The sequence below is a fragment of the Nannobrachium achirus genome (genome assembly GCF_963921795.1).
Source record: "Nannobrachium achirus genome assembly, chromosome: 11".
NCBI lineage: Eukaryota > Metazoa > Chordata > Actinopteri > Myctophiformes > Myctophidae > Nannobrachium > Nannobrachium achirus.
Window position 1 is genome coordinate 14,717,694 of NC_137820.1, and position 15,327 is coordinate 14,733,020.

Genomic DNA, 15,327 nt, shown 5'->3' on the forward strand with positions numbered 1-15,327 from the left:
GCCGGTTCTATCATGAACTGCAAGAGTGTGGGTTCCATGTTAGGAATGGGACGATGAAAATGTCATATCACGATTATTGTGACAAAAGAAACAATAATTATTTTTTTACGATATTATCACGATAATCAAAATCCTTTATCCCGGGGGCGGAACATTTGCCAAAAAAATAGCAGATCCACAAGCTCACAACGCGTCGCAACGCGACGCGTTGTGAGCTTGTAGATCGGCTATTTTTTGGCAAAGACATTTGATAGAGAGTGAAAAAAAGACTGTATCAAGTACATATATTATTAAGTTCTTTTACCAATTATAGAGGGTTTAAGTGGTACCGGATATGCAGCTCTGCAAATACAAGGTGAATTGATCCCAGTGTATATGACGGAGGACGATATCACGATAAATGAAATCTCCACGATACCATTATCGTGAGTGTTTTTTATCAGGATAAACGACAATATCACTTATCGTCCCATCCCTATTCCATGTGTGCTGGTGTGTGCAATGCCTGTAGTGGTCGACATGAATGTGAGTTTTTGTGGGGGCAGACAGTGTTGTACTTTTTGAACCTGATTATATGGCCACTAGGGGTGTAACGATACATTTTAATAGCGATTCGATACATATCACGATACATGGTTAACGATACAATACATGGACGATATTGGTTCATTCATGGCAATACGATACGATTCGATTCAATGTTTAAAAATCGATATAGTAACTATTTAGCAAAGCAATTAAATCTGTGTAAAAGGTGTGGATAGTGCAGGTTTTTAAGGGAAACATGTATTATTATGGATATAATTAAGTAAACACAGCGATTATCTGCCAAATACATGGACATTGTATATTGACAAACCTGCACCTTGACATGAACCCAGAGATTACACACATTTATCGATAGACCAGTGTAGCTATATGTAAAGGAAAAGTAATTAAACCCCTCCTTTTAATTTGTTCTTCTTAAAAATGCTAAATACAATGCACAAGTAGGTAGTATCGATACAATCGATTCTTTGCACTGCCGATTCGATACGATACAAAATAAAACGATACGATTCGATTTTAGCTGTTTTCATTTCGATATACTTCGATTTTTTAAGTTAAAAAAGATATTTCGATGCAGTTACTACTGTATATCGTTACACCCCTAATGGCCACCTATAGTTTCCCCAACCACACACACGCACAATATTCGTCAGAGGTGGTGTGCGTCTTTGTCATCTCTAGCCCAAGTGTCACATTTCTTTAGGTGTTTTCCCAATAGCTGTTATTTGAAATATGCGAGTATCCGTGGGATCCATTAATTTAGTTGGACAGTGTTTAGGTTGTCCATGGACAGGTTGATCTATGTTATCTATGCCAGAGGGGTGGACACAGAGGAGTGAGGGGCAGAGGAGGGAGGACGTGCATTCTTCTGATGCATTCATTCCTTAATTCCTCACCCTTGATTGGCTGGTTAATAAGTAGCTCGATAGGTCATAGTGGAATGTGTAGCGATGCGGTTCCATAAGCCAAGTAAAGCTACTGCGATCAGGCACAGCTGAAATTGCAGGACAAATCGGAGAAAATGGCAACGGCGTAAATGTGTGTTATCAATTAAACTCCCTCCAAAATCAAATGAAGAATTACCTAAATGTTTTCCTTCTTGTAACTCCCCTACATGTGGTGTAGTGGCCATTCCTCAAGTTGAGCATGCTTACAAAAAAGTCAATGTCCCTTTGCAGAGCTGTGCTGCTTGCTCCATTGATGCTGCCCATTTTTCAGTCCCGTGTTGACAAATGCGGTACCGCCGGATCTAATGCAGCGTGAAGTCCCAGACAAGCCCCGTCCCATTTATTATGGGACATAAAAGAGGAGCTGACGGGGTCATCGGGCTAACGCTGAAACTATTAGCAAGAATCATTTAGGTAAAGAATTAAAAGCGAGAGAGCATAAGAATGCATGAATTGGCATGGTTTTACCATGTGAAAAGAGGAAGAGGAGTCTAGAGACAGAAAGAGAAAGCGACTGTGAGAGAGGGAAACCCGTGAAAGAGCAACGGTCGTCTGAAGGATGGTAGAATGTCGCCGTTTTGTCGGCCTGACCTTTTGTTTGGAGCAAACAGATTTAGACGGGACACAAAGGGAAAGTGGGCAACAGGCAACAGCTGATGTAGGCCTGGTAAAGAGAGAGGAATGCCTATAGGGAGCCATGGTGAAACAGCTGAATGCTCACAACAGAGATGTGTGTACATATCCTGCTAGGGGTTAGAATAGACTTTACCCTGTCTGCACTGCTCTGCACTCCACACACACACACACACACACACACACACACATGCACGTACATGCGCACAGACACACACGCTCAGTAACATGTATATCGTCGTTGTCGGGTGGAAACCTTGTATGTCCAAGACCGTTAGTTTTGTATTCATCATTTTAAAAATGAACTACACTAGTAAAAACAGCAGATCTACAAGCACACAATGCCTCGCACCGCGAGGCGTTGTATGCTTGTAGATCGGCTGTTTTCACTACTTTTATGCGACGGCCTTGTCTGATGAAGCAGGGCTTTACTTGGTGAAAAAACGTACAAACTTGAAACTTGGAGATACGAGGTTTCTGCCCGACAGTGACGATATGCACATGAAGTGTCCTTGAGCGAGACACTTTAACCCTTTAACTACTCCTGATGAGCAGGTTGGTGCCTTTGCACGGTTGCTTCCGCCGCCGTTGTGTGAATGTAATGCTCGCTCTTTGCTGCTTTGGAGAAAGGCACTATTTAATGAACCCTTTACGTTTAACGTAGAGCACTATGTGGGCGCAAAAATGTGCACATGTCATGCACGCACACGCCACACACACACGCGCACACGCACACATCAGCTCCTCCTCCCCATAGTACAGGGGTTTTCAAAGTGGGTGACGGGGCACCCTGGGGTGCCGTGACGGCAGTCCAGGGGTGCCATGAGATCATTTGATAATATTTGGAATTTATTTGGACACTTGAAAAAATATTTAGTATAATTTTAAACTTGAAGTACAAAGTTACTTTCAGTCAGTTCTAACCAAAATGGCTATTATCTCAACGTTTTCCTCGCAACATAATAACTAAAATATCATTACTGTCAGGCAGAAACCTCTGTCGCACAAAACTAGTGAAAACAGCCAATCTACAAGCACACAACGCCTCGGGATGCGAGGCGTTGTGTGCTTGTAGATCTGCTGTTTTCACTAGTTTAGTACATTTTATAGATGATAAATACAAAAAGAACGGTTTTGGACATCAAGGTTTCCACCCGACAACGATGATGCTATAAATATAAGGTGCTGGGAGTGAAAATTATAATGTAGGGGTGCCTCGGTTTAAAATAATATTTATGGGGTGCCCTGAGACAAAAAAGTTTGGGAACCCCTGCCATATAGTGTGACTGATGTTCTCCTTTTCCTCGCAGGAGAGTAGACGCCAGGGTGAAGGTGAACATCGACTGAGAGCGCTCTCTCTCACCATGAAGACAGAGGACTCTGAACAGAGTCTGGATCAGGACCAGAGAGGAGGAGGGAGGAGTCCACAGCCACCGTCCCACCCAGGGATGCTGCTGATTGGACTGATGTTGCTGGCCAGCCTCCCCGCTGAGGCTAGCATCCAGCAGGGTGTCCCCAGGGTCAAACTCAGCTACAAAGGTATGAGTTGAAATATTGGGACCTTTGGATGTATTTAGGATTTAAATCATGGGTCTTCAACGTTTTCAGGCCAAGGACCCCTTAGCTGAGAGAGAGAGAGAGAGTTGAAGCAGGGACCCCCCATTACATATCGCCGTTGTCGGGTGAAAACCTTGTATGTCCAAAACCGTTCATTTTGCATTTTTCATTTAAAAAAAGATTTAAACTAGTGAAAACAGCCGATCTACAAGCACACAGCGCCTCGCGCTGTGTGCTTGAGGTAGCGCAGCGCGAGGCGTTGAGAGCTTGAAGATCTGCTGGTTTTGTCTAAAGTTCTCCTCAGAATAGGGATGTGAGGGTTCAAGTTGATAATTTAAAACAATTATCCTATCACACAAAGATTTGGCGGCCCCCCTGTAGTAACTCTGAGGACCCCCTAGGGGTCCCGGACCCCCTGTTGAAGACCTCTGATTTAAATAAAACATTTTTTATTATAAACATCTGTACACATGTAACATCGTTCACTCGTGGTGTGGTTAAGACTTCAGGTCTTTTTTTTTTTTTTTTTTTGCCATTTGCTATCATGCAGTCAGCATGCTATCTCGCTGAACTTGACTGAAACTATTTCTTTACGGACATTCCAGCCACTGTCATCATCATTATTTGCACCACCTACCTCAAGTTCAGGGTCTAAATGAGGCATGGCCCACTGGTTAATCTTTGTTCTGCCTCCCCTGATTCTCTCTCTCTGTCTGACTGTATCAACACAGCTCTTTGGCCTGTGTGAGCAAACTGCACATTCATTGTTAGGCCTCTCTATTGGTTCCCTCATAGACACAGGATTTTGCTGTGTACTTTCTGTACATCAGTCACTCTCTCTCTCTCTCTCTCTCTCTCTCTCTCTCTCTCTCTCTCTCTCTCTCTCTCTCTCTCTCTCTCTCTCTCCTTCATTCAATTCAATTCAATTCAATTCAATTCAATTCAATTCAATTCAATTCAATTCAATTCAATTCAATTCAATTCAATTGGCTTTATTGGCATGAAATTGTACAAATGTTGCCAAAGCACAAATACAATTATGACAAACAACAAACAACATAACAATATAAATCAATGAAATTACAGTACATAAAGGAGGTAAATTAAACATGGTATACAGTATATGTGTCCTACTGGTTGTCCCTGGTTGTCCCTTTTCTTGTGAATTGACATACAGTATTTTGCAGCTAAAACTGCACATTCTTTCATTTCTCCCAAAAGGAGTGGCAATTTCTCCCTTTCTGTCATACTTCTGAATTCTGGGCAAATTATTTAAATTTTTGGGAAGAATTCCTCCCTAATGTTTGTGTATTTTTTACATTGTGTTAGGAAGTGTAATTCTGTCTCTACAGCTCCCTCATCACAATGACTCTCTCTGACAATGACTCTCTCTCTCTCTCTCTCTCTCTCTCTCTCTCTCTCTCTCTCTCTCTCTCTCTCTCTCTCTTTCACTCTCTGTCTCTTTCATGGATTAAAGTTCTCAGTTGCCACAACTGATTCTTTGTGGCACACCGGAAATAGGCGATACAAGCTATGAGCTTGCTATTTTTGGTGCACGCCATGGCATAGAACGAAGTATATCGTCGTTGTCGGGTGAAAACCTTGTATGTCCAAATCCGTTCGTTTTGCGTTTATCCTTTTAAAAATGATTTAAACTAGTGAAAACAGACGATCTACAAGCACACAACGCCTCGCATCGCGAGGCGTTGTGTGCTTGTAGATCTGCTGTTTTCACTACGTGTGTGAGACGGCCTTGTATAATGAAGCAGGGCTTTACTTTGCGAAAGAAAGTACAAATTTGAAACTTGGAGATACGAGGTTTCCCGACAACGACGATATATCAGGCCTCTCTCTCTCTCAAGCATGGAAGGGGCTGTACACAATGGTTGGAATAAAGGAAAAGAAAGATGTCATTAACACTAGTGATGATCAGTCTTTTGCCAATGAATTAAATACCTTTTATGGCAGATTTGATACCTCTGATTTTTCAACCGAACGTAATTTGTTAAAGGACCAATTTGGCAGTGGTCAATTACTTATTATAACAGAGGAGGAGGTGTGTAGAACACTCAAAAGAATTAACCCACGCAAAGCACCGGGTCCCGATGGGATAAGGGGTTATGTGCTCAAGGAGTGTAGGGAACAGCTCAGCCCTGTACTGAGACACATGTTCCAGTTATCTATAGATACACATTATATTCCAAAAGCATGGAAGACCTCGCTCATAGTCCCAGTGCCGAAAATGTCCAATCCCAAAGTCCTTAATGACTATCGGCCTGTTGCCTTGACATCACTAATTATGAAATCTTTGGAGCGCATTGTTTTAAATAGCCTTCTTAGTAATGTGCAACATGAAATGGACCCGTTACAGTTTGCATATAGAAAGGGGAGGGGTACTGATGACGCTCTTCTTGTGATGCTTAATAAGATCTACTGTCACCTAGATAAACCTGAAAAGAAACGATATGCTCGTGTACTCTTTGTAGACTTCTCGTCGGCATTTAACACTATGAGACCTCACATACTGATGAGGAAACTGTATGATATGGGTTTTAACACCAATATCATCAGATGGGTGGAGTCCTTCCTGACTGATCGGGTACAACATGTCAGGGTGAATAAAGCAATATCTCTCCCTATTACGACCAACACGGGGGCCCCGCAAGGGAGTGTGATTTCACCGGTATTGTTCACTCTGTACACAAGCGACTGTAGGAGCGACTCTGATAACACCTGTATTGTTAAATTTGCCGACGACACAGCCATTGTTGGTTTGATCGAGGATGACGAGATAGGCTATCGAAGAACAGTGGACGAGTTTTCTGGTTGGTGTAAGAATAATTTCCTTCAGTTGAATATTAAAAAAACTAAGGAGGTTATATTTGATTTCCGGACCAGTTGTGATGCTGCACACCAGAAAATAGTCATTGATGGGGATGAGGTCGAGACTGTTGATGAATACAAGTACTTGGGTACAACGATTGATTCAAAGCTGACATGGAATTCGAACACCGATGCCATCTATAAGAAAGGCCAGCAGAGGCTGCATTTTATGCGCAGACTGAGAAAGTATAATGTGGATAAAAGTTTAATGTTACTTTTCCATCGCTCCTTTGTGGAAAGTGCATTAACTTTTTGTTTTATTGCCTGGTATGGCTCCTTATCGTTGGTCAACAAGAACAGGCTCCATAAAATCATAAATGTATCCAGCAAGATAGCTGGGGTACGGCTGGAGAGTATGACCTCTATGTATGAGACCCGTGTGCTCAGGAAGGGCAAAGCTATTTCTAGGGATAGAACACACCCGTTATACAGTCAATACAACCTTATGCACTCAGGACGACGGTACACAGTACCTGCGTTGAAGGCGAGGGCCTCGAGGACATTTGTCCCCACTAGTATAGGGCTTCTGAACAAACAAGCCCCAGCTCAGTTCCGTGCATAAAGTGTTATGACTGGTAGCCTGTTTTGTATCATGTTGTTAGTGAACTGTGAGTTTGTCTTGTTATTCATGTATTGTGGTGTGTACCATGTTGTCAGTGAATTATGATTTTTGTCTTGTCATTCATGTATCGTGTATTATGTGTTGTGATTTTGTGTCCTGATGACTGCTTGGTGCAAAAAGAATTTCCGCAAGGACAAATAAAGCATCTATCTATCTCTCTCTCTCTTTCTCTCTCTCTCTCTCTCTCTCTCTCTCTCTCTCTCTCTCTCTCTCTCTCTCTCTCTCTCTCACACACTCTCTCTCCCTCTCCCTCTCCCTCTCTCCGCATCAGGAAAGGGAAACGGAAACGGAGGGAGATAAACACACATTAACGTGTGATTAAAGTAAATGGGGTTTAAAACAGGACAGTAAAACAGAGTGAGAGATTTAAAGGCTGGCAGTTGGGTTAATATGCTAAACGCTCCACTAATTCATCTGTCACTGACTCCTGATGGACCCGTGAACGTTCTCTGTGGGCTTCTCTGGCATAACCAAAAAAAAAAGTACGGAATCCCCTTAATCCTCTATGGCGATGTAAATCTTTTATTGCGTAAACCTGCATGTCAGGTTTATGCTTTGAGATATTTATGTCGGCACATGACCAAAATGGCAAATATTTGTTTTTTAAATAAATATGGCGCTGATGTATCGCGGTCATATATTTCCGCGTTAATGTACACAATGTGCATTTCATTCTGATGCTCCCGGGCCAGGGGTGGTGTCGCACCAAATTCTGGGCCCTGGGTACAAGGATTCACTGCGGGCCTCCTCGCATGCATGGGAATGCGTTATTATGCATTGTTTTGTGCTTTAACCGTTGAAAAATAGCAGATATACAAGCTCACAGCGCGGCACCGAGTGCCGCGCTGCGAGCTTGTAGATCTGCTATTTTTGAAAAAAACGTGAACATTTGTGCAGGTCTTTGAAATATTTTTGACGCTTCTAAAAATGTCCTCTAAATCCTTCTAAGGTTTTTTTTTTGGAAAAACTTAAGTTTCTATGTCAGCGGTGCTCAAACGTTTTCACGTGAAGGAGCAAAATTTGAGTTACAAACGTTTGCTGAAAAAAATACACATATTCCAAGATTTGCACACATTTTCACGACCTTTCAAAAATAGCAGATCTACAAGCTCACAGCGCGGCACAAGGTGCCACGCTGTGAGCTTGTAGATTTGCTATTTTTCAATAGCAAAAGTATAAAATAATGAAGGCCCCTCCACCTTGGGCCCTAGTAACTCAGTCCCACTTTCCCTCCCCTTGTGACGCCCCAGTCTACGGTGGCAGTGTGCATGGTGTCCATGTGTTCGGTGTTACTCTAAGTCAACGCAGTCTGTTTGCTTTGTGACACCATGGGAAAAGATAAGTTATTGGTCCCCTAAAGCCTATTCCAAACTCTGGTGCACACTTACCGTACATGCTCACTGGGCCACAATACAAACTCTCCATTTTTTGACTCGTAAGCCTCGATTTACACTTTGGTCGTAAGACGGAGTATAAATTAAGCCTTTAAAGTAGCTCTAATACAAAGCACGCAAACGAACCGTAAAGTCCTGCTCCGTGAAATTGAATCCACGCTGTGACCTAAAAAGTAAACTTACTGCGAGTGCAACCTCTCTCTCTCTGCTGGTCGACGACGGCCTCCCGAAAACCCAGCAGGTCTGAAAATAGATGCACTTTTACGTCCTGAGCGTCCAACATAAATATGTTTAAGTAGCGGCGGGAATAATGACTGCTTGGAGTGGTGTTTATACAGCAGTCCGGGCCAACGTCTGCGCTCCGTGGTTTTGTCTGATTTCATGTTGGTTCGAAAGCAGAGAAGTCGATAAAATAAAGATGATTATTTGTTCATTTCACAAATGATTGCACGTTAATGGACCCAGCGTTCCCAGACAAAATGTGTTTTCTTCGTTATTCTATTCGGAATGTTCCTCAACAGTGAGGAACTTCAAAATTTAACAACATCAACATCACAGGAACTTGCATTTCTGAGCCGAGAGGTCAGGTTCGGCCGCAGGATGAAATGACTTGAGGGGGCAGTTGAAAATGGTGAGGGGGCACGTCTCGTTTTTATATTAAAAACAATATATATTTTGATGTTGTCGAGTGGAATCCTTGTATGTCCAATACCGTTGGTTTTGTATTTATCATTTAAAAAATTATTGAAACTAGTGAAAATAGCCGATCTACAAGCACACAACGCCTCGCATCGCGAGGCGTTGTGTGCTTGTAGATCTGCTATTTCCACTAGTTTTGTGCAATAGTCTTGGAAGATAAAGCGAGGCTTTACTTTGAGATAAAACGTAGACATGTGAAACTCGGCGATACAAAGTTTCTGCCCGACAGTGACGATATATAAAACTTAAACTGAGGGGGCAGGATTTGCAACTGAGGGTGAAAGGCCCCCTCTGGAACCCCCGTGGCGCCGGGCCTGCGAGAGGTAGACTGCTGTACATACCAGTATGCCCATTCATTTGTGAGAAAGGCCATCTAAGCAAGTATAAAGGTTGCACTCGGATCTCGTGGGCGATGCAGCAATGCCCATGTTTGGCGTGCTCGCAGTCTGGCTGGCCGAAAGTGCAGAAGAATCCATCAAAAGTGAAATCATGTCTGCCCCGGTGCACGCGTCATGCACATACATACGTCTTGTCATCGTCTCGTCAGGACACGCTCTTCAAAAGCCAGCGCCCCGCCAGCGGGGATCATGCACTTCAAACATCACATCATCCTCCTATGGAAACAAGGCTCGCGGTGAGTGAAAGGGCCCAGTGATCAAAGTGTGGAATCATCCCTGATTGAGTGAACACCTCCAAAACAACCGTGTGTGGCTACAGACTGATGAACTTTCCTCTGGATAACCCAGCAGTTCTCGTTTTTTCCTTCCCAGTGGCATTTTGAGAGCTGACCAAGTTCAGAATTTATCAGTAGACACGACAGAGCAATATGAGTGTGTTGGAAAATTTGGCAATGAGCAGGTCCGCCTCCGAAAGTTTCAATATTTCGTTTAACTATAGTACAATGTGGCCCCGTGCCAAAATAGAAAGCAGCATCATCTGGTCTTAATGTAAATATTTTCATTATGCAGCTCTGCTGCAGTTGTTTTTCATGCCTTTGTTCTTGACGTGTAATGAGAGGAATGACGTTCGACCACATCAATGTACAAATGTATAATCGGCTCTGTGGCCTATATTATTAGGCCCATAAACCATGGCTCAGAAATCATATAGGAGGAGGAGACGAAGAAGAAAGCGGCTTCTTCCTGTGAACTCGTTTGAATCAGCTGCTCAATAACTCACACTGTATGTTGACCTCCATCCGGCATACCAGTTTGCTTATAGATATGAATTACATGCAACAGTAAATCCTGTTTCCGTGGCCTGTTTCATAACATATCGTCGTTGCCGGGTGGAAACCTTGTATTTATCATTTAAAAAAATGAACTAAACTAGTGAAAACAGTTTTGTGTGACGGCCTTGTCTGATGAGGCAGGGCTTTACTTCGCAAAAAAAAACATCAAATTTGTAACTTGGAGATACAAGGTTTCTGCCCGACAGTGACGATATGGAACGTTTCCAAGCGTCGGTAAAAGGGAGGGGACTGGCATTCACTTGAAATTCTTTATTTTATGTAAATCCAAATGCTGAGTGAATTATTGAAATATAGGCTACCGTGTTTGTTTCAAAAGAGCACAAATAAATGTCTTATGCTGGCTGTACTCTTATCGTTGTGCCGGCCGGCCTTTGTCTGACATCAGAGGCTATCGTATGTCCCTGGCTGTGATGTTATATTGTTTGTTCTGAAACCATGGACTGAACATCTTACACTCAATATTCATAACAGAGCCAGTCTGTGTGCTCATATGGAACACGGAAACTGCATCTGTCATCTCAACCTGCCTGAATGCAGAGGGCTCCAATTTCACAACAGCTACATCAAATAAATAATATGCTAATGTATGTTAGAACCTACAGTATGACCAGAGGACGTGGTTGGTCCATATACACTGCATCATTGGAGCTTTTGTGGTATAGATATACTATGCATAACAACAGGGTGAAATCTTGATATATTTCGACGTCCCATTGGTCCGACTATAAGGGTTAGGTTTAGGTTTAGGTTTAGGCATAGTTTTACTGAGGTTAGGGTAAGGGTTAGGGTTAGGTTTAGGCATAGTAGCATTCACCATGTTAACATTCTCCAAGTTAGTATTCACCAGTGTCGGCAGGTTAGCATTCACCAGCGTCGGACGAACTATGAACGTTAATAATACTGTAATGCTACGCTCCCTAACAATAGAAGCATAGCATCATGGAGCTTGAGGGGCAATCTCGCTCTTTCGACGAGTCATTCTTTCGACTATGAGCGTCGGCAGGTCAGCTACTTACCTGCGTCACGGTTACTGAGGTTAGGGTCAGGGTTTGGGTTAGGTTTAGGCATATAGAGGTTAACATTCATCTACGTCAGCAGGTTAGCTACTCACCCACGTCCGCAGGTTAGCATTTCACCTGGTTAACATTCACCCTCGTCGAAAGAATGAACCGTCGTAGAGATGCTATGTCGCAATATCGACACGCTCCCGGAGCTTGAGGAGGCCTAGTTGATCAGGAGCACTGGCTGCCCCATTGATTACTCTTTACTCAAACACACCAATGGACGAGTGCTCTTGGGTCTTGGGACCCAAGAGTAGCATTATAGAGAAAATAACGAAGAGCCCTGGAGAGGGGATGAGGGTTCTCCTCACCGATGAAAGGTGTGCGGCGCTAAGCTATGCGCTAACGGCTCAGATGGCCGTTTCAATGGGCTCACAGTGCTAGGTGTTTACAGAACAGATTAGCGTTAGCCAAAGGCTAGCACGGCTAATCTCTCTGTGAGGTTTAGCATGAGAGGGCACGGGGGCTGTGTGTGCGTTTGTGTGTGTGTGTAGACTATGCGCATGTGGAGGGGGTGAAAGATATGAGCATGCGGGGGTGATGTGTGTGAGCGTGTGTATAGGAGGAGGTATTAAGCCTGGCTGCGTAGGGTGGGGGGTCCCTAGAAGTTCAAATATTGAAGGTTAGCAACCTCGCTGATCCTTCACGCGGAGAGGGCAATCACAATGTCAATCCTTTCAGAAAGACTCCCCCTGGACCCCCACACTGAGCCAGTGTTTACTCTAGGCATGTTGCTATACTGGTGAAGTGAATGGAGTCTGGTGATTGCGGAGATTTCCTCAGATCAAGGACACGGGGGTCTGTGTTGAGAATGAAGTCAGCACTGAGCTCCCACAAAACTCACCATCTGTGAATAATGGACCCTGGAAGTCGAGGACCAAAGGCCTCCCTAGATCTGTTTTATCACTGCATGTATTGTTAATTTATACATTTTAACAAGTGTCCTTCAAAATATGCATAAACCGGTGAAAATACAAAATAGCATGTATTGGAAATAAAAATGACATATTCCAGTCATTAAAATAGTTTTTTTATCCTAAATGAGTATTCATTTTTTCCAATATACAGTATACTGTACAGTACAGTATATATACTATATAGTAAGACGCCTCAGGGCGACATGTGACCTCACCCTAAAGGGCCAATTCTTTGTCATCTGGCCAGTGATGTATATCGGACAAGTTACCCATATATGGAGACCCCTGGTACCCATTTATGGAGATCCATGTACTGTATATGGAGATATGCTGTGAGAGCCCAAACATGTTTACTCAGTTATTCGTTATGTGAAAGTCCTATGATGTCTATGACATCTGACATCATACCCTTTTATGCCCATACATGGAGATCCCTGTCTGTAGAACCAGCCACACAGATATGGGCTGTCTTGCCCATATATGGATGTTGTATGTGGCCGATGTGGCCTCCATATATGGGCATAGGCATTCCCAAGACCTGTTAGATATGGGCTTAATATTGATGACATCAGGGAACTCCATATATGGGCATAAAAGGGATTCTGTTAGTGTGCCATCACAGTGAAGCCAGAGCGTGATGTCAGAGCAGCAAACCCATTCTGTTAAAAGTGGTTCCCCTGACATCATAGTGATGTCAGAGCATGATGTCAGAGCGACAAACCCATAGACCTGTAATGTCACAGTGATGTGTCAGGGGAACCACAGTATCAGGCGTGACCTACAGAGATACACGGATATGCGGATACACCGATACACGTGACGGACAAGATGTGCCGGTTTTCATAGTTAACGTAAAAATAAAGTTGTTGCGGGCAGCGTGTGTCTGTGGCATGAAGATATGCTCTTATGGACTGTACGTGCCCGATATCAGTGCACATCGGTATAATGAAATGCCCGTATGGACTGGACTGATAACGCAGTGCTTCGCGCTATAACCCGGCAATGCTCTAAAAGCAATTTTGGCACTTCACCCCAGTTTTTTGGTGTGTATGTTTGTACTGTGTGTGTGTAATTGGACATTTCTGAATTCTTTGATGTTTTGAAAAGTATGAGATAATATTTTTGCCATATAAGTCATACCACTTAGAGTCATGGGGTTAATGTATGGTTTTAGGGTATTCAAGAATCCCTAGCTTGCCTTGACCTGCATCTCAGATCACGGTCTAATCTCACATTGGTCTTGACAGTTACTGTATATGCTGCAGCTACTGCTAATAATGCTCCGTCAACTGCAGATGAGGTCTCGCTTGCTAGGGGCAATAAGGGTGTTGTGACGGTGTCATGTGGTTTTACGAAACACTATCAGCCCATGAATCAAAATCTCCCTCATTTGCTTTTCAACAGCTTGCCAATCTTGAGAAAGAGGTTTTCTTCATTGTTATTATCGTAGCTATGATGATGATGATACCTTGATGATACCTGATAATGCCCCCATTGAACATGTGTGATATTGAATCCTATCCTGTCTGTACTCTGTCACTGTGTGTAGCAGAGGTGTTGAACCACAGAGGATTAGACTGGTTTTAGTCAAGCCAAGACACGCTTCCTCTTCATGCAGATCTGAGGCAGTGGCGTCAGTTCAGAAAAAGCTAAGGTATGGCAACATGACTGGTGTCTTGCGCAAGACACCAGTCGTGTTGCCATACCTTAGCAACAGGCACAATGAAAAGTACAGTTTATTATTTCCCCCTGTAGCCAAGGTATGGCAGCTGCCATAGCTTGCCATACCCAATTGACGCCTCTGAGCTGAGGCCACATCATGAGGCTTTGGTTCAACTCTGCATCGAGCAGGACAACTTTGACAGAATCTGCAAAATATTATTTTCTCAACATGGAGTTATTTTTTTTAAATTATTTTTATATCATTTTTAATTAAGACATGCACATTACAAACCATCATATAAAAAGGATACATAAAAACCTCACACCAGATAATATACAGGGATACAGTATATACGAGGAGAAGGGAAATATGCATAGGCTACTGTACAAAGGAGGAAGCTGATAAAAGAATAAAAAAGCAAAAGAAAATGTGGGTTTAATCCAACAACCACAATAGATCTGCCCAGGCTTCATTACCTCTCGCCTCATCCACCAAGAGATCCCTTTTAATTCTTGCCTTCAATTCAGAATGAAAGACAGACACCCTATCTGCTGTACAGAACCTTTGGTGATCATCCTTGTACCTTATCCACATTTTAAAGATGGACAGTTTAGCTATTGTTAAAATCAAATTGATACAATATCTGTCTCTAGGTGTTGTACTGAGACCCAAAATGAGTGGTGTACACAAACTGCAATGGTTCAATAATAATCTCTTTCTTTGTCTCCGTATGTGTCTCTTTGTCTCTATCTGTGTCTGCCTCTCTACCAGAGCTGGTGGATGGTGGTAGTGTGTCAGTGTTCCTCGGCCCCTCCGAGGGCCTCCACTCGCACACTCTGCTTCTGGATGAGGAGAGGGGCCGTCTCCTTCTGGGGGCCAAGGATCACGTTTATCTGCTGGACCCTGACAACCTGGCCAGGAGCCCCAGAAAGGTACAGTCTGCTGGAGGCAAGCCTGATTAGAAAGGCTCCAATGATTAGATTAATTACCACTCACACAGGGCTCCATTGGCCATAGACTTAAAGGAAATTCAGACTTTAGAGCAGCAAAGCCAACACAACACACAATAAAGAAAGGCCCACTTTTGGCAGATTAGATCAGATTAATTGGGGTCACTGACTGCACTTAGGAGGTTATTTAGGTCGCCTAA

General features: G+C 43.2%; 1 protein-coding gene across 1 annotated transcript in view; it reads left to right on the forward strand.

The window, feature by feature from the left end:
• sema3d (sema domain, immunoglobulin domain (Ig), short basic domain, secreted, (semaphorin) 3D) overlaps positions 1–15,327 on the forward strand; it is a gene marked incomplete at its 3' end in the record, with an annotated part of 76,582 nt that overhangs the window by 10,424 nt on the left and 50,831 nt on the right. The window contains exons 2-3 of the mRNA XM_080736881.1: positions 3,440–3,668; positions 14,949–15,109. Of these exons, the coding sequence (XP_080593007.1) occupies positions 3,494–3,668; positions 14,949–15,109 (336 nt within the window). The 5' untranslated portion in view covers positions 3,440–3,493. The remainder of the gene's footprint in view (positions 1–3,439; positions 3,669–14,948; positions 15,110–15,327) is intronic.